Raw genomic sequence first — 18,368 nt, forward strand, 5'->3', positions numbered from 1 at the left:
CCGTCGCCGCTGCCATTCTTTAACTCTGAGAGGGTAAAAAGATTAACCAGGGCTATTTTAGTCATTTTAGTCGAGATTGATGTCATTTTGAAAGTTTAGGTATGAAACTAATTAAAAAAAGATGAGGTATCACACTGATTTTAGACGTAAAGTTCAGGGTAGTAAAGTGAAATTATCTCAAAAAAATAATATTATCATTTATAAGTAGCATAGGTGTGAGTTGTTGACTAATGATGACACTGTTATTCTGATCCATTGTGGTTATTATTACATAGGCTGGGCGTTCGAGCTATGTCTCTGGAGAGATACTAGCATCAGTCCCAGACCCAGGTGCAATGGCTGCAGCGTCATGGTACAAGGCAGCAGCCTTAGCTGTGAAGGAAAAATATCTGGCTCCATGAACTACGGACTGATCCATAACATTAGCTGCTGTTGCATTTCTGCAATTTTTAGCTGCAGATACAACACACTGATTTTTGTTCATAATTTTGCACTACTCTACTAACGAGGCTTTCCGCTTATGCTTGCGCATAATGCAGAGAGAGCGATTTTCATCCTCATCCTCATCCTCATCCATACATGGAATCCCTTTTAGAAGACTGTAAATTTCATATTGTGCATTGAGCGATGTCCTCTGAGGATATGGTTGTAAAATGGTCGGATTTTAATGGCTTGAATCGGATCATCTTTATACGAGTTCATGAAGAAACCCTTTTATGTTGGTTTAAGGCCACATCTAGCTTCATTTATGGTGCTCTTAAATAAAACTCTTTCATTTACCATCCTTTTGGACTGAAATTTCTGTCAATTATTTGTTTTGAGTTGTTATGGTCTAAATCAGCAACCATAAAAAGGTGAATCGACACGGATAAAGTAAAAAGCCTCCATATCTTGGTAAATTGAAGCCAGGTAAAAAAATGGTGTATGAACATTTTCTTGGTTAGCTACTGTATTAACCAAAATTGAAAAAAAAAACCAAAAACACGTGTTTACTTAAAAAGGGATGAGATTATATATAATTTAATAATTTGGTATAGATAATTTAGATATAAGCTGGATAGCGCGTGAAAGTACAGATCTGTATTGGTCTTGGTCAACTTTCACCGTCCACACACGGACACCTTACTTTGTGGGGCCCTATATCTCCGCGTTGCACACGCGAGTGATCTCACGCCCCTCTCTACTAAATTTAAACGAACCAGACAGCGGCGTATTGAGAGTGACGCGTTTTGAGCCGTAGGATCAGAGTCTGAGGATTATTATTTAAACGGAGGCGACTTGGGAGTCTTTGAATGCTAGACTAGTTTTTCCGAAATCAACAGAGCTAGTCCGCCGGAAAATCAAAAATGACGGAGCAGCTGACGGAGGAGCAGATCGCCGAGTTCAAGGAAGCCTTTTGCCTCTTCGACAAAGACGGTGATGGTATGACCTTCTCTATCTCTCACTCTTATCATCCTTGTTTAAGTAAATGGATTGCTTGTTGTTTTGATATTGTTTTTGTTTTTGTTTTTTCTTTTTCTGATTATTGTTATAGTTTTACTTTTTTTGTGGATTTTGTGATGCATAATGAGATTGAAATCAGATTTATTAATTTGTATTTGTTCTGGCATATTAGGATCATGAGCAACATTCCTGGTCAATAATATATCCTTTTAAGCTCAGTCGGAACGAGCAGTTAGTGTAGGTTAAAGTTGTGAAATCTGTATAGTTGGATAGATTTGGTATTAGAACATGTTCTCTGCGAGCTGCTAAAAGAATACGTGATCTGCAGTTTATACAGGATTTAATTGCATATGCATGAGTAACGGTGTATCCATGGGTATGGGGAAGTGCAGCTCATGTGACTCATGTCTCTATACATGACTAAATCTATGCTTTTGAGTGGCCTGTAGTCTTGCTTGATGGTTTTCTGTGAGTTCTTCATTCGTAACATGAAGTTGGGGTTAGTGATGCATGACCAGCTTAGGATATAAGCGGTTTATCCATTGGTTAAGCCACAGCACTGAATTGTTTGTATGGAATGAATTTATGACTGTTCTGGAAATGTTAATGTTGCTATGCATTCTTTCTTGGCTGGTTTAGCTGCTACTTCCATTCCTTGTAGAAGGTTTGCAATAACATCTCTGTTATGTTTGTTCACATTTAGGTTGCATCACTACCAAGGAATTGGGGACTGTGATGAGATCTCTGGGGCAAAATCCCACTGAAGCTGAATTGCAAGACATGATCAATGAGGTTGATGCCGACCAGAACGGCACAATTGATTTTTCTGAATTCCTGAATTTGATGGCTAGGAAAATGAAGGTATTTAAACCGCAATTTCCCCATCGATTCTTAGGCTAGTGATTGATATTGCTTCCTTCATATCTATCTTGGGAACGTGATTGACTTCCTATGACACATACCTGTTTAGAATTTTCACCCTTAGCATTTTTAGTTTTAATTGCTGCAGTAACTAATATGGGTCTCGTTGTCATGCATTCACTACATAAAATTAAGGGTTATCATTGTGACAGGGTTGAATTTAGGGATTGTGAGGATTTAGCCAAATTTTCTAGCCAGCTGTTAGTCTGCAATCTTCCAACTCATGATTCATTATTATACTTGTACTTTTGTAAGAGATCACTTTTATAGATTTACAACTAAGCATGTATACTTCATGACTTAATTTAATTTTGGCAACTAGCAACTAATGAATTCAAACATCTGATTATTGATGGTAACACTTTTCATACTTAGAACATCATTTCTAAATTTTCTCTTGAGCTTGACTCCCATGGATCTAGAAATATCTAATCAAGTAATCACAGTGTAGATGAATGTCAAAAAGGAGTGACATGTTGCCATTTTGTTTCCATTAAACAAGCCCTTTCTGTTCTTTGGGGCATCTGAAAAAGTTGGTCTCCTCTTTGTCTGCAGTTTGGATTCTATTATTGGAGTAGTTTTGAATATTTAATGGCACCCTTTAATTGTAAGTTTATTAATACTTAAAGTCTTCAACTTCCACAGGATACCGATTCTGAGGAGGAACTAAGAGAAGCCTTCAAGGTCTTTGATAAGGATCAGAATGGCTATATTTCTGCTGCAGAGGTAAACACCATAGCTAGTTTATTTCTTTGGTGATCTTCCACAATTGGGTATAATCAAAACTTAATTGTATGGTAAACTGACCGCTAGCATATCATTCAATATCTGATGCAGCTTCGACATGTAATGGCAAACCTTGGAGAGAAACTGACTGATGAGGAAGTGGATGAGATGATTCGCGAAGCAGATGAAGATGGTGATGGCCAGGTGAACTATGACGAGTTTGTCAGGATGATGCTTAACAAATGAACATTGGACAGTTGTGTATGTTTTGGATTCTGATCATGGTAGGAATATTGGACACGCTTGGTTTGTTGGAGAATCAGTTGTAGTATGTTGGCATTTGGACCCTCATTAACAAGATGGGGATTCTCTTTTGAATTAGATGGAACATGGCTTCAATGCAGAATTATGACATGTTGTGATTGAATTTCATAGAATCAATGACAAAAGGCAATGGCTTGACACTTGCTTGTGATATAATGTATTTGGGTTGTTGTCCAAAACATCTTTATATGCTATGAATCTCGCTATTAACTGTAAGATCAGGGAACCCTCAAACTCTAAAAGCAGTCAAAATGCAAAGCTATGTTACGAACTTTTTGTTATCATACACATTTGCATAGCAAGAAGAAAAATAACCAAGGAAAGTGAAGTGCAATTGTGCAAGGCCTAAACTTATATCACTTTAGCCCAATAGTGTCTAAATTTACAGTGTTGACCTCTATTTAGAACCGTTAATTCTGACACGACCCGATAACATGATTCGAACCTTACACCAAGTAACATCAGTTAAATTCACGCAACTGATAAACCCTATACCAAATAAAACCGGACATGACCAGGTGACACGATTCGAACCTTACACCAATTAAAACCGGTTAAACCTGCACGACTAATAACCCTATACCGAACCAAACCAGACACGACCCGATGACATTATTCGAACCCTGAACCAAGTAAATCCAGTTAAAACCTGCACGACTAATAACCATGTGCCAAATAAAACCGGCTAAACCTGCACGACTAATAACCCTATACCGAACCAAACCAGACACAACCCGATAACATTATTCGAATCCTGAACCAACTAAAACCTGTTAAAACCGGCACGATAATAACCATGTACCAAATAAAACCGGTTAAACCCGCACGTTTAGAGCGGGTCAGAGACTATTATTTCCTTTTCGAAACTGAGCAGAGCTGAGAGAGAGAGAAGTGAGTAGTGAGCAACAATGGAGACGAAGGGGGTGTTGCCATGCAATAACAACAAGACCAAAGCTAATAAGATGAAGCGCAAAGAGGTAAATATCAACTAAATCTTGTTTGCTCGGCTCTGAAACAATCCTATATTCCTAATTTGAATTACAAACTCAATTCTGGATTTCTAGATACTTGAGAAGAAGAAGGCCATGGATGAACTCATCAAGGTAGCTTCTGCCGAGAAAGACCATCTTTCCTCCTTTCATGCCTTTCGCCATTACCAAAAAAACGGTACCCATGTCACTTCTTCTCATTTCTTTTGAAGGTTTCTCAATCCCGTTCGTTAGTCGAAAAGTGTATATTCACATTGGAAACCAGTCAATGGGTTTATGAGATTTTTATGCAATTTGTGTTCTTTGTAGAAATTTTATTTCTGATGCTGAAGTAGAATGGTTATGGTGGCTTGTGTTCATTTGGATGTTAGGCTTGTCTGCATGTTTGGAGTCAGGAACAGGGGACCAGCTATCATCTTCTCTTAAGTACTACATTCAAAATCTCCTTAAGGTTATTGAAGCCCACTATTAGTTGCTCCAAATTGTTTTCTTTTACTTTGTTTGGTCCTTTTGTTTCGATTTAATGTGATTTTTTCTTGAATGCACAGGCTAATATGGAGGGTCCGTATGGAACCGAGTGGCCGGTCGAAGAGAAGGTGAAGCGCAGGGAGATGGTTGCATCAGAAGCCCGTTATATATTTGTTTACGAGGCTTTGGATGCAAATGCAAATGAATTGTTGACAGTGTCTGGGAAGGAGAGGACTTCGGGTATCTGTATGGAGGAGAGGGGATCCTTGCTTGGGTTTGTACATTTTCGCTTTGTCATAGAGGAAGATTTGCCTGTGCTCTATGTGTATGAGTTACAACTTGAGTCTCATGTGCAAGGGAAAGGTCTTGGGAAGTTTCTAATGCAACTAATTGAGTTAATTGCTCGCAAGGTGCTGCATTCTGTCTCTTCTCCTGTTTATGCTTATATTTAGTGGACATCTCAGTATTATGCAAAATGGAAGGGTAATGTCTGAGGACTTGATATGATTCTTTAACTGTGTTGCAATCTGTGTATCTTTATCCACCCTCTATTTAGTTGTATGAAAATTCTTCTTCATTAGCTATATGTTGCGTCTAGGTAAGGAAATTAATCTTTCACTTTGCATCTTATGTAGAATCACATGACTGCTGTTGTTCTGACTGTTCAAAAAGCAAACTTGGTAGCAATGAATTTCTATACAAGTAAGATGAGGTAAACCCTCACACCATTTAATCATTTGGAGGACTAGTAAAACTGTCGGAGTGTTTTCCTCCATGCTGCTAGGAGGAAAACAATGATTACATGTATTGTGCTCATTGCATTTCTTCTTTTGTTAACAGATATGTTATCTCATCTATATCACCATCCAAAGTTGATCCATGGGTATGGACTTATTGCCAAATTAACTACAGTACGTGTCATAAGAATAAGAGCTACACAATTTGTTTAGTACGTCTGAACTTGTTAATTGTTGCTGCAGTTAGGAACTCAGAAGAGTTATGAAATTCTTTGCAAATCTTTCAGCAATGACGCTAAAGCTATCTTGGAGGTAAGTTTCAAATTAGTTTTTTTCTGCAATGTTAGTGGTACTATTACATCTGTCGGCGCCTCATTACATGCTATCCTTGATACATACAAGGAAACTAGAATAGGCTCGATAGATCTTTCTTTTCTTTCTTATAGTTCAAGAGTAGTGGAAATTTTATAGTTCCAAATTTGGGATGATACTATGGCAGGGAACAATCTATTCAGAAGAGTTCCTTGGAGCAGCTCCTCAAAAGCATGTTCCATCAGTGTCAGGCACACTATGAAAAGGGTTTTGTGACAAGTGAGAAAACTCTAAAATAAAAAAGTTGATATTTTACAATCTTCCTGGTTTTATATATGCCCTCACTTGCCGTGGGAGGAGCCTATTACATCAGTTGATGCCTCATTAACATGTGATCCTAAATATATGTACAAGCAGATAAGAATACTCTTGATCATTCCATGAATAGTCCAATAGTTTCAAAGTACAGAAAATTATATAGTTCCATGTGTGGGACTGTTGTTGTGGCAGTGGACAGTACATTGGGAAGAGATTGTTGAGATATAAATCTCACGGGAATATGGGACCTTGCGTGTGGGTTAATAAGGGTTTGGGCCACTCCATCCATTGCCAATTGGTTTTGGATGTTAACCCCAGACTACTTTATCAGAAATTTTTATGGCCTTTATAGGCTTCTTAGTTCCATATGTAGAATGCAGCTGCAGGGGATGATATATTTCCATGAGAGTCACTTCCAGTCTCAGTTTCTTTTGCTTCACACATTTAGTTTGGCTTATCTTTTTCATGTATATGTTTGCCAGGGTCCATGACATTGTGAGAAGAGACAGAGATGAGGACTCCCATTCCAGTCTAAATGGTATTAGCCGAACTCCAAGTCAATCAGGTTAACCTTCTTGTGTCTTTTAGATTCAAAGTTGCATCTTTTCATTTGACATACGTAACTATACCTTTGCATCTATGTATGCACATAGATGCTGCACACGAAGATTCCAGATCGATCGGGGATTGGTAAAGCAAATCTGATTCAGCATATGGAGCGATTGTTTCTCTCTATGCTTTTAGTGAGGAAAATATTAGCACATTGTCTGCTTAACAGTTATGAACGATGGCAAATTCATAGCAGAAGAAAGTTGCTCGAACATGATCGGCTTTCATTTATCATCGATTCCATTGTAGTCTTTCTTGCAATTTTTTGTTTTGTTACAAGGTCTTAAAAGACCCAAAACACCAAAAGAGACTGCTAAATTACAAGTCTAACAGATGAACTGATATTTCCTGCAGCTTAAATTTGTTGAACTTTAATTCTCGAAGTTCTTGCTTATAAAATGCCTCAGAGAGCGTATTCAGCGCACCCGGATGCGCTGTATAATTTTCGTTAAATGATATACAACTCGATTAGTGGACCACACGCCAAAATAAAACCAAATGGTGATGTGAAATGCTCCACTTCAGCAATTCTCATTGATCCCATATAAATGGGACAAACTTTAGAAAGAGATCCTGCAGAAAATGTTTAAATACAGAGCAAGGAACATTGTCCGTTTTCAAGTTTCAACGTAATATTCCGAATTTATTCAGCAGCACATAAGTTTTGTCGTCAGCTTCACCACCATGCTTCTGTAAGTGACCCATAAAATTGGTCACTCAGATTGAAGCCGACTATTCTGTTTCCGAATTTGTTGATGTTCAATAACTCAGTCAATTCTCTCAATGCACCATCTAGCTTTCATATTCTATTCTTCAACCAACCTATTATGTGCTCCGTAATAGCTTCTCGTTCTGGTTCAAAGAGGAGGTCATGTAATAACCCATCATACAATGTGATGGTTTTGTCAGTTGAGGAGGCTTCGTTGTACAGTTTCTGTGAGGCTTTAGGATCAGTAACAGTGTCAGCTGTGCCATGGAGAACCAAAAAGGGGACTCTCATCTTGCTAAGATTCTGCTGCAAGTAGGATGTGATTCGAAGAATTTCATAACCGGTCCTTACACGGATGGCTCCAGTGTACACTAGAGGGTCTGAATACTTGGCAGCCAGAGCTGCAGGATCCCGAGAAACTGGCATGCCTGTCTTGTTTGCCGCACTGAGTTGATATCTCGGTATCAAAAATGCAATGACTGGAGCAAGTAACTGTAAAGAAAAATGTGAGTACAACATATGCTAGTAGTTTCAATATGCATTTGAGAACTTATAGCTCCTCACATATTCAGAAAATAAAATCAGATAGTAGATGTGATTCTGACCACAAATATCGGGTGCGTAGGCTGAACCCCAACCGCTGGTGATGTGAGCACCACACCATCTATGCAGGCCTCAACTTTTGGGTCAAGCATTGCCTGTATCATTTTATTTTGGAATAGTACACATTATGATTAAATTCCATGCTAATGAAGTCAGTGACTAAATACAAGACAACAAAATCATGACTATTTATAACTCGCTAAAATCAATACCTTAATGATAATGGCACCACCGGTGGAGTGTCCAAAACAGAAACAAGGCAAGCCAGGATTTTCAGCTACAACTTTTTCGATATATGATTTCTGCATGAAAAGAGACAAACACAGATGAATAATGTAACTTCAGCCAAATTCCTTTAATATTTAATCAGCGTTAAGAGCTCTATAACATACCAAATCAGCGACAGCAAAATCAAGAGAAGGAACAAACGCATGAAGCCCATCACTCCCGCCATGACCTAGATGAAAAAGAACAAATACTCGCTTTATATTTAAGAAACCAAAACATTAAAATTGAAAAAGATAGAAGTCCCCATAAAGGATGGTATAAAATGACGAGGTCAAAACAGAGCACTATGTCAATTAAAAGCCATACACAGTTTTTAAGTCCATTTTTTTGAAATCCACGAAAATGAGTTTTGATATTCTGACACCGATAGTTCGGAGAAATGACATGTACAATTTTGAGCCTGTAGACTAGATGTCTGTGTTGCCATGCACATAAATGTAGGTTCGGCATTGAACTTAGTGCAACATTAATTAAAATTCACTTCACAGAGGCCTCAGACGTGTAAGGTTCTTGACTGTTCCTCCAAACTCCAAAGCATACATATTCTTCATTCAACTGTTAAAACATGAAAAGCTGGACAGAAGCATACATATAAGTAGCTTACTTATACATAGGAGCTTCACAGGTTTTTGCACCAATGGGCATCCAAATTACTCAGTCCTGCAACATACAAATATATATGCCATTTTGAAGAGACTGATCTCTAGTCTATGAAATGTAATGCTAAAAAAATTGAGAGAAATTTTTGCCTGTATTATGGAGATTCTTTCGTTCACATGAAAAATAGAAGTACAGATCTCGAAAATAAAACTTTTTATTAGAGTAAGGAAGGTAGAGATGAGGAATGAATACTACCAAGTGAGGAAATTTGAAGATGTTCGTTTCAATATAGTTTTCAATGGGAGAAGTTTCAATCTGTCTCCCTCTAACAAAAATATGCTAACTTTGAACCACGAAACGGAAACATTAACAATTTAACACTAGTGTCTGTATGGAATATAAATCTTGCGTGAAAGAGCAATCATGGGGCATAATGTACAAGCATGTGCCACAAACACTACATCGTGTTCATGCAAGCACATATAAAATTACAAGCAACAGTAGGTTGTCGGTAGAAGTCAATAGTACCATAACTAGTACCAATTTCCTAACAACTTGGACATAAACCTCTAGTTACTTCTTGCAGATGATTCCACAACCAGAAACAGTTGTTAATAGAGAGGCTTAATTCTTATAACCAGATATACACATTTCATAGTGTCTAAACAATTGTAAGGAAATTCAATTATCCCCAACTCTTTTGGAAAGGAAAGCAGGAAATTCATACAAATTGAAGACCATGTTCTTTAAGCACACTCACTTGTAGCTGCCCCAAGATTTATACCACAACAGATAGTATAATGTGATTATGAGTATACATCATCATTTTAATTCTCCAGACTACTGTCCAAATAAAGCATTGTGATGTATATTTACTAAATAAAAAGAATTGGATCAGAAAGAGTTAAAGATGACATACAACTGGTGAAATTGTCACTAAACGTCAAGACTCAAGGCAGCATTACCAAGAAAAAAACAGAAGGACAATTTAGGGGTGTGTGATGATAGGTGTACGTATAACTTACCAATCCAATCCATTCCATAAACCTTGAAGCCATTAGCATTCAGCTGCTTTGCGAAAGTGCTGTATCTGCCACTGTGATATGATATATATGCCTTATTAGAAATATTAAGAGAAATTCACCAAAAAATGACAGTTCAGTGTGGATTTTGTACAAACAACAAACCTGTGTTCATTCAGGCCATGCATAAGAATGACAACGCCCCTGCACATTGCAAATGTTAACTCAGTAACTTAGTACTACAGCAAGATGAAAAGAAAAAAATCAATACAAATGTCAAGGATAGAATTCAAAGTAATTATGAACAGAAAGGACAGTTAAAGACAATGTTATGGTATACGTTTGGACTTGATGACTTGTAAACATTCACACAGAACCATAATTAGCATATTTTATATCTCTGATAGCTAAAGGTGACCTCAAATCAACAAAGTTTCCCAAATTCCGGAAATTATAGATTCTCATTCAGTACACTGGATCAAACTATCAACAATAAACAGGAATTCTGAAGAAACAGTTATAGAAAACCATACTAAAGATAAGAGTTGTCATCTGATCTCACTAAAATTAGAAGCAGTAAACATTGAAATATACACAGGATAGTGAACAGTCAACCATAACAACCCAATCATTCTGGTCATTAACTGTAATGGTGCTCAGTCCCAATTTCTTTCCCCAGTTATTTCAAAGGGGACAGGGTAGTGAAATATGCTCAATTCCCATTATTTCAGAGGAAACCTAGGGACCATAGCAGAAAATATTAGATCTGAAGTTCTGAACAAGTATGACTAATTATTGGAATTTGATAACCCTTTATTATATACACACCATTATTTGACAGAAGCTTATCATGCGAAGAGGAAATTCTGAGAGAAACCAAGTGCTGCGTACAACTGTTGCCTTAATGTTGTGAATGACACATTTAACAGGATATCCAAACAACCAAGAGTCAATAGGTGGTGAACGACGCAATTCATCAGAAACTTCTGCAGAGCCTAACTTATTTGTTACCAATTTAAACTCACTACTTAGACCACCCGACCACGCTACTCCTAGCACTGAAATAATTCCCCCAACCTTCCTGGGCAATAGTACAGGACTATAGATACTGAGAACAAATGGTCCCATCAATAAAATCCCCAACTTATTAGGGCATAGATTAAACCATCATTTTTCAGGTAAAAGCTGATAGGATATAATCCAATGTCAAATAGACCAAGCCAAGAAAAGCATGAACAGCCACAGTCAAAACAACCAAGGAAATGAACTTTTTGTTATTTCCAGTGGCATTGCATATCCATTGCAATTATATATCACACACTTATCCTTCTCTACTCCTCATGAAAGGGATAAGTAGTCAAAAGAAACAGCCAGCAAAAACCGGTGACATTATCACAATCCTCGGGGAACGATCCTGGCACTCCAAAATTACAGGACCAATAGCTGCAGACAAGTATATTCCTTTGGATATGGTCATAGTTTCCAAAGTCAGGCCAGGTTGATCATATGCGTAAAATGTGATCATTAGAATATGCCCGTTGTACAACTCAAGTCCAGTTGGAAATTGGCATCACAATCCTCATAAACAGCGACACTCGCATACTTAGCGACAAGAAACTGGACTTTTCCAGTTATCAATAAGGTTAATAAGGCGATATAAACAAGAAAATTAAACAAAAATCGATAAGGATTAACAGAAATGTTCTGCTCAAGTCCTAATCATGAAGTTGCCACTTCCCCTAAAACTAATAAAAATTGATTCAAAATGGAAAAGAAAGATAAAAAGGAGAATCCAGTCGCAGTAAAAATAGAAAAACGAAGAACTGATGAACAACTTTACCTGATGTTAACCGAAACCGGAGTCCAGGTTTGGGTGAAAAGAGTTTCACCTCTGGCGGTGGCAAAAATCGAATACTGCCGGACGGAATTCTCATCATCGTCCTGCTTGACACGTATCTTCGCCAGCGCCCTCCTGGCCGCCACGTCAAGATCAACCGGCGGCGAAGGCGGCGCCGCCGAGCTGGTGCTCTTCCAGTGGACGATCGTGGCCGGCACACGCACCACCGTCCCCCTCTGCTTCTCGTCGTCGGACAATTTCTCCGACGACTGCTTCCGCCCGCGGAACGGCAGCAACAGCAGCAGGAAGAAGGCGTTGATCAGCATCATCAAACTCCTCAACGCTCGGAGCGAGAACAACGCGCTTATCCGGCCGCTGGCGCCGGAAGTCAAAATCAGAGACGGCGGCGGCGCCGAAACCGCGGCGGTAGTCAGCTCCATCGCCATTTCCACGTGTCGTTTCCTGATGCTGCTGCTGCTCCGCAGGAGCAATGCCGACGACGAAGACGATGCCGGAGATGATGAATTAAATTTCAATTGTGCTTCTCCTCCGATACCTAATCGGTCAAGTTTGGCTCTATTTACCGTGCTGGTATCAAAGCAAGGGACGATTCCAGAGTCTAATAATATCTTAGCCCTCGCTGTTCCCACACAGCTCATAAATTCAAGGCCTCTACACAATTCTCGCTCTCTTTCTCTCTTTTTCCAAATTTGGCTCCCAAAATTGGAATGAATAGGCACAGCTCCCAATGATGGAAACGGCTCAGGGAATTTAATTTTGGTAAAAAAATTAAAAAATTATTATTGCGATAATTACGATTGAGGAAAGGACGAGGAGGTCGAGCTGTGTCTGGCTTCTTCTTCTAAATTCTGTCTGCAAATGTTTAAACGGAGGAAGGGGGAAGAAGACAAACGCACGTCACTTATGGCGCAAAATCATCCGTTGCCGCTATTTTGCGACACGTGTCGTCGATGCGGCGACATGGCGTTTGACGAGGTCCTACTCTCCGAGAACGAGGGGTCCAAATTAATCAAACGGGAGAGGTCTATCTGCGCACGTGGCTGACGCTCGAGACGAGTTGCTGCGGTTGAGTCGTCTTGGTGTTGACACGTGTAAAGGTACGGATACAATATATGGAAGGAGATAGGTCCAATATAGGGCCGAGAAGTTTTGATTGGGCTTGGTTTGACTAGCGTCAAATGTTCGGCCTGTTTGTTTGTCCGTTACGGCGTGATTTTGGTGAACGGGCGTTATCCGATGACTAATTAAGGTAGGATGAGATCATTGAGAATAGGGTCTCCTTTGGTAAATAGAAAGGAAATTTGTCCTTTGTATTTCCTACAGGAAAAGGAAAATAAGGTTTTCACTAGTCATCCTTTCCGTTGTTTGGGAACGTTGGGAAATCAATGAGAAACTATGTGTTTGTTTCCATTTTGATGTTTGGTTTGTGCAAGTTAAGGAAACTAAACTATATTAAAATCTCATTTACGTCCTCATATATCAAAATAGATAGTTAGACAAGTTTCATAGATAAAGTTATTAATAATAATTTCAGTAAAGATATAAATGTATCTATATTAAGTGATTAATGCACATTTAATGTTGGGAGAGTAGAAAGGAAAGTGAATCATTTAGAGAATAGAATGATTGAATTTTCCTCATATTTTTCTGTCTTAAAGGAAAGTTGTTTTTCTTATGCACACCAAACATATGTTACTTTCCTTTCCCAAACCCTTAATTCCATGAAACAAACGAGCCCTAGGATTCAAGCCAAACTTTAAACCCTAATACCATATGAGAATAGTGTCGACTGCCTTATTAGGCAGGTTTACCTTTCTTAAGAGCACCCTCCTGACTTCACAAGAAAGCCAAAGAAACCAGAAGGTTCCCGCAAGGCCCAGGCCTAGATCCGCACACAATTAATGATTTTGGAAATGGAATTAGAAATTCGTTACGTATTAGTTGGAAGAAGCAGCAAGGTGAATGCATTGCGTTAAGATGCAATGAACTTGCAATTGGGTTTTCAGATGATGCAATGTCTTTGAAATGGTTACAAAAACGTGTAGGACTTCAAGGGTGGCTTTCACATTCAAGTTAAGGATCGATAGCAACAACTTTATCAGTCGTGATCAAAGAAAAAGATGGCCGATTCGACACTGGTAGCAGCTTCTTGCTGGCAGACTCGGTGAGTATGTAAGTGAAGAAGATTGAGAAGAATTTTTTTTTTAAATTTAAAAAAAATAATAATTTCACATGTACGATTAAAGGGGTTTGGGAAAAAATATAAAAAATCACAGGCTTAACTAGTTCCAACAAAAACCTGTAAATCCGTCCGGCTCGACCTGATTTGACCCGTTAGTTAATGGGTTTTTAACGAGTTTAACCTGTTAAGAGTCCGACCCATTAAAAACCCGCATGGGTCCGCACGGGTCCGCACGGGTCCGGCCCGTTACCAGGCCTACGGTTGCTGCTACGTATTGTTGCCGCCTTGTTGTTCTTCATAGATCGATGGAGATGTGGCCGTTCGGGTTCATTTTATGCAGTTCAAGTATGAAAACCTAAAATTGCATGTGTATTGATCAAAGGATGAAAAGTACGATGCACTGTGCTGGTCACAATTGCAACATCATCTCGTTCGATCTGTAGTTACAGACAGAAAGGAGAATGACTAGTGCTAAAAACTAATCACGATTAAATAATTAGCCAATTGTTCCCAAATCTTAGACTCTGTTAACGAAAGTGCATGATTAAGATTGAGCTATCCGCATGGGACATATATGCATGGATTTGCTTCGATCTGAAAGCACAAGTATACCAAAATCAATTCAATAATATTCCATAGCAACCAAATGCTTTATAGCTTTTTAGGGGGACAAATCAGGTTACAAATCACAAAACATGAACGTACTATATACAATTACAAAGTCCTAATTTCACACACTATTCAATTAGAATCAATATCCCTCACTCAAAAGGCCATCAATCATATGGGGAAAGGAAAAAAAAAGGTTCTTGGCATTGAAAAACATATACATGCAATTGATGAGAAAGACAGAATATATAAGCCACCAGATAATGCACCACCAATAAAACTGATTCCGTCTCTCTTTTCTTTCCCCTTTTAAACTTTTGATTCATGACTGACTTGTACGCAATGGAAAAACATCACAGATCACTATCAACAGCAACTTTTGTTCCCAAAATTAATCGAAGAGAATATACAGATCGAGATCGAGAGACATGATCGATGGCTCGCTAAGCTTTCTACTTCCTCAAAAATACCCCCTTCTTCCTAAAATTCTTATATATGGTGTCATATTCTTCTTCTTCCTCCTTTTTCTTCTTCTTTCAAGAGAATATGTAATGCATGGCAGTCAGACAATACCCTCTCTAGCTAGCTAATTAGCTTAATATGTAAAATTAGTCCAGTACTTCTTTGCTGTGCCAGTCCGGTCGCCCCAAGCTGAACTCCAGGCTTGGATTTTTGATGAGGCCGTCCCCGTTGGTGAGATCTATAAAGCTACTTCTTGATTGAGCGAAATCACTTCCCTGCAGCATGTGTTTATTGCAAATCGTTAACTCGATAAATTATATTTCCAGACTGATCGAAATTTAATTCAGGGGTAATTAATTAACACCTAAAATTTCAGGTCATCAGTACCTCGTGATGATGAAATAGGTTTCCAGAAGGACTTCTACGTTGAGAGTGGCCATTAAGATCTCTTGAACTTGCTTGCACCCATGCTCCCCTACTGCAACCACGCATTTTCATATATCAATAACCCGATAATTCTTCAATTCCAAGTTCTGGTTTTAGCTACCTCATTAAATTCTTAATCAACTTCTACTCAAACTCACACTTGATGCAAATCACAAATGAAGGTCATACCTGCAATAGAAGAATGGGAAGAAAGGATGCAACAAGTTATCAGTACGTAATGTAAATACCAGGAGATAATAATGAACAAAGCTCTTCAATCTGGGCAGTTTATAAGTAGAACGAGATCATCATGTGTAAGTGTATGTTACTATTAGGAGATGCAATTAATTGCTACAATAAGAGTTAACGATTCCTGCCTGGTCATGAATTCTCAAGAGTCTGGCTTTAACTTCGTGTACTTGTGGGATTATGTTCCAGAAGCTCTTGAGGTGCTTTATGCCATGCCCGGGTACGTATTATGCATCGGCAGGCTCTTAGCATACGTAATATAGTTTATGCACTGGTAGGCTAGGGTTATGAAACTATGCATTGGTAGCTTTTAATTTTTACCCATGCTATTAATATTACTGCCAACTGCCTTATTGATCTAGTACGTACTTAATTTCTTACATGTGTTCATTAGATCAAATTAGTGAAAATTAAGGCATTCCATGCATGGGTTTGTTAATACCATATGCGGATTGAACTATGCATAGGCTAATTAAGCTGAAGTAGCTGAAGATATTATATTGATTAAGATCTAATCATCCTTAGTTCCTTACACAGTACCCTCTTTTAAAAAAAAATGGAAATGATCTTAGCTACTAATGCAATGACAGTTTGTACATGCTAGGATGAAATTTCTAATTTAATTAACAAACCAAGTTTGGAACTTAAACCCTAGGATCAGACAGAATAGATCAAACCAAATTAAATATATGCCTACTATCTGTAAGTGTATAGCTAATTACTTAATCAACAGGTGAAAGGTGTATGGATCAATTTAAGAACATACAAAGAGATTGAAAGACGTATTCTCCTGCAAGTACATCCTAACATTCTGATTTCACAAACAATGGTCTAGATGAACAGCTAGTGCACGTTGATTCTTTCACGCTAAGATTTCAATGTTTTAAATTATTATTCTCAAAGGTAGTACTTGGTGCAAGTTTAGTGATGTAAGAATTAACTAGGACAAAAAAGAAAGTAAATTGATGGAAAGCAAAAGCTGTGAAAAGAAGCACTTTCTAGTTTCAGCAAAAAGAAAGACGTGTATTCTGATTTCCAAAGCTAAAACCCACCCATGCATATATACATTTGCTTATTTATAGTTTTATACAATATGGGAGAACAAGGATGAAGAAAACTGGAAAAGTAGGACCAATCAATGGTGGAAATTTATGCAAACAACAGTAACAATCACTGGGAAAAAATTAGTACTTAATCAATTAATTATATACCTGGACGAGTTACCCCACAGATTGCTAGAAGGGTGTTCGGCATCTTGCTCCGAATTTAAACCTACATTTGATCCTCCTCTTTGGTTTAGTAAGCCATTTGCAGAATTCTGATGATGCGTTGTCGTTGTTGTGGAAAGAAGATCTTCATCCCCAGACCCATCTGGTTTTCATATATATACAGTAACCCGATTAATACGATTCATGATGTGTGTATATAATCTACCTAACATCGTAAAGTATATGCCCCAAGTTTAACTGCAATGTCCGCTCTGAAGCATATGCACATTTACATTTCACTACTGTTGAACTTTATACGTCAAGTTTCAGAACCAAAAGCACATGCTGTAGTGTGTGTACTTACTAATGTACGCATTTGTGTATAAATACGGACATGTATAACTGTATGACATCCCGGCCCTTAGGGTACATGCATGCAAGAAGAATATATGGCAGTAGAAATTTCATAACTCAAATTAACGATGGAAACAACTTACAATTAAGTGATGCAAGTAGGGGGTTAAGTTAGCAATACGAATTACCTGAGGAAGCTACAGGTTTGTCAGTGTTCTTCACAGTTCTGTACATCTACAAAATAAAAGAGACGGAATTGATATACAGTACTTGATCATCAATAAACAAAATCTCAGTCAAATAGCTGGGAAGAAGGAAAAGAGAAAATTAAGAAAAAATGGAAAAGAGAGGAGGAAGTGAGGAAGATGCTTTGGTTGTGTGTATGGATTTTAGTTGAGTAGTTTAATAAGCACGAGGTCGATGTTTGGTGAAGGGGGGTGAGTAGTAAATGAATGCCTTTGTATTATTGAGAAATGATGTCTACTTTCTTTCAGACTTTATCTCTCTCTCTAAAAGGAGAGCTTGTCCTGTTTCACTGGGAAGGCTAAGAAAGAGAGGAGGAGGACTCAGAGACTCAAAGCTAAGATCTGAAGCATAGTACCACAACTGTGGCATTCATCTTTAAACCATTTATTCATGAATCAGATACTCATCAGTACAAATTCAAACTTCTTCACAAGCCAAAGCTAGCCTTGGCTACTGTGCCATTTGGACAGCCAAAGTCTTCAGTCTGCATTACTCTCCACCACACACACATATATACATCTCTCTGCACTGCACTGTACTACTTCCCAATCAGAGAAAGAGAGAGAGAGAGAGAGAGACCTTAGGTTTTTTGTTTTATCTCTGGTCAATTTCAACTCCTGAGCTCAATCACTTGGCTAGGTTGAACATGAACCTTATTTGACATGAGAGAGAGAGAGAGAGAGAGAGAGAGAGAGAGAGAGAGAG

At 38.3% G+C, this 18,368-nt stretch overlaps 5 protein-coding genes across 5 annotated transcripts in view; 3 read left to right on the plus strand and 2 right to left on the minus strand.

Annotated features, from left to right (window-relative positions):
* LOC101297349 (putative 3,4-dihydroxy-2-butanone kinase-like) overlaps positions 1-745 on the plus strand; it is a 6,411-nt gene extending 5,666 nt beyond the window's left edge. Inside the window, 1 exon segment of the mRNA XM_004299449.1 lies at positions 250-745. Coding sequence (XP_004299497.1) covers positions 250-401 — 152 coding nt within the window. The 3' untranslated portion in view covers positions 402-745.
* A 503-nt stretch (positions 746-1,248) lies between these two features.
* Positions 1,249-3,475, plus strand: LOC101297640 (calmodulin-like). The gene is made up of 4 exons (XM_004299450.1): positions 1,249-1,422; positions 2,147-2,304; positions 3,010-3,090; positions 3,202-3,475. Exons 1-4 carry the CDS (start codon positions 1,347-1,349, stop codon positions 3,334-3,336), a joined length of 450 nt encoding a protein of 149 aa, XP_004299498.1. The 5' UTR covers positions 1,249-1,346; the 3' UTR covers positions 3,337-3,475.
* Positions 3,476-4,292: 817 nt separating this feature from the next.
* LOC101297932 (N-alpha-acetyltransferase 40-like) lies at positions 4,293-7,016 on the plus strand. Its single transcript, XM_004299451.1, has 8 exons — positions 4,293-4,391; positions 4,479-4,581; positions 4,775-4,854; positions 4,952-5,281; positions 5,507-5,583; positions 5,712-5,754; positions 5,852-5,920; positions 6,721-7,016. Exons 1-8 carry the CDS (start codon positions 4,323-4,325, stop codon positions 6,727-6,729), a joined length of 780 nt encoding a protein of 259 aa, XP_004299499.1. The 5' UTR covers positions 4,293-4,322; the 3' UTR covers positions 6,730-7,016.
* Positions 7,017-7,353: 337 nt separating this feature from the next.
* Positions 7,354-12,653, minus strand: LOC101298223 (monoglyceride lipase-like). Its single transcript, XM_004299452.1, has 7 exons — positions 11,910-12,653; positions 10,235-10,273; positions 10,073-10,143; positions 8,552-8,616; positions 8,372-8,461; positions 8,162-8,254; positions 7,354-8,048 (listed from the first exon to the last, which is right to left on the minus strand). Exons 1-7 carry the CDS (start codon positions 12,563-12,565, stop codon positions 7,647-7,649), a joined length of 1,416 nt encoding a protein of 471 aa, XP_004299500.1. The 5' UTR covers positions 12,566-12,653; the 3' UTR covers positions 7,354-7,646.
* A 2,285-nt stretch (positions 12,654-14,938) lies between these two features.
* LOC101298516 overlaps positions 14,939-18,368 on the minus strand; it is a 5,202-nt gene continuing 1,772 nt past the window's right edge. Inside the window, exons 3-6 of the mRNA XM_004299453.1 lie at positions 17,606-17,651; positions 17,067-17,226; positions 15,568-15,658; positions 14,939-15,455 (exon numbers count right to left, since the gene is read on the minus strand). Coding sequence (XP_004299501.1) covers positions 15,327-15,455; positions 15,568-15,658; positions 17,067-17,226; positions 17,606-17,651 — 426 coding nt within the window. The 3' untranslated portion in view covers positions 14,939-15,326. The remainder of the gene's footprint in view (positions 15,456-15,567; positions 15,659-17,066; positions 17,227-17,605; positions 17,652-18,368) is intronic.

This window comes from Fragaria vesca, linkage group LG5 (assembly GCF_000184155.1).
Source record: "Fragaria vesca subsp. vesca linkage group LG5, FraVesHawaii_1.0, whole genome shotgun sequence".
Taxonomy (NCBI): domain Eukaryota; kingdom Viridiplantae; phylum Streptophyta; class Magnoliopsida; order Rosales; family Rosaceae; genus Fragaria; species Fragaria vesca.

What these genes read in the sequence shown, in the direction of transcription:
- LOC101297640 (XM_004299450.1), top strand. Translation starts at nt 1,347, where the DNA reads ATGACGGAGCAGCTGACGGAGGAGCAGATCGCCGAGTTCAAGGAAGCC. An exon ending in CTTCGACAAAGACGGTGATG is followed by an intron (nt 1,423 to 2,146) that starts GTATGACCTTCT and finishes GTTCACATTTAG; the next exon opens with GTTGCATCACTACCAAGGAA. An exon ending in GCTATATTTCTGCTGCAGAG is followed by an intron (nt 3,091 to 3,201) that starts GTAAACACCATA and finishes TATCTGATGCAG; the next exon opens with CTTCGACATGTAATGGCAAA.
- LOC101297932 (XM_004299451.1), top strand. Translation starts at nt 4,323, where the DNA reads ATGGAGACGAAGGGGGTGTTGCCATGCAATAACAACAAGACCAAAGCT. An exon ending in ATAAGATGAAGCGCAAAGAG is followed by an intron (nt 4,392 to 4,478) that starts GTAAATATCAAC and finishes CTGGATTTCTAG; the next exon opens with ATACTTGAGAAGAAGAAGGC. An exon ending in TTCTATACAAGTAAGATGAG is followed by an intron (nt 5,584 to 5,711) that starts GTAAACCCTCAC and finishes TTTTGTTAACAG; the next exon opens with ATATGTTATCTCATCTATAT.
- LOC101298223 (XM_004299452.1), bottom strand. Translation starts at nt 12,565, where the DNA reads ATGAGCTGTGTGGGAACAGCGAGGGCTAAGATATTATTAGACTCTGGA. An exon ending in TTATGGAATGGATTGGATTG is followed by an intron (nt 8,617 to 10,072) that starts GTAAGTTATACG and finishes TTTTTCATCTAG; the next exon opens with GTCATGGCGGGAGTGATGGG. An exon ending in ATTTTGCTGTCGCTGATTTG is followed by an intron (nt 8,462 to 8,551) that starts GTATGTTATAGA and finishes CTTTTCATGCAG; the next exon opens with AAATCATATATCGAAAAAGT.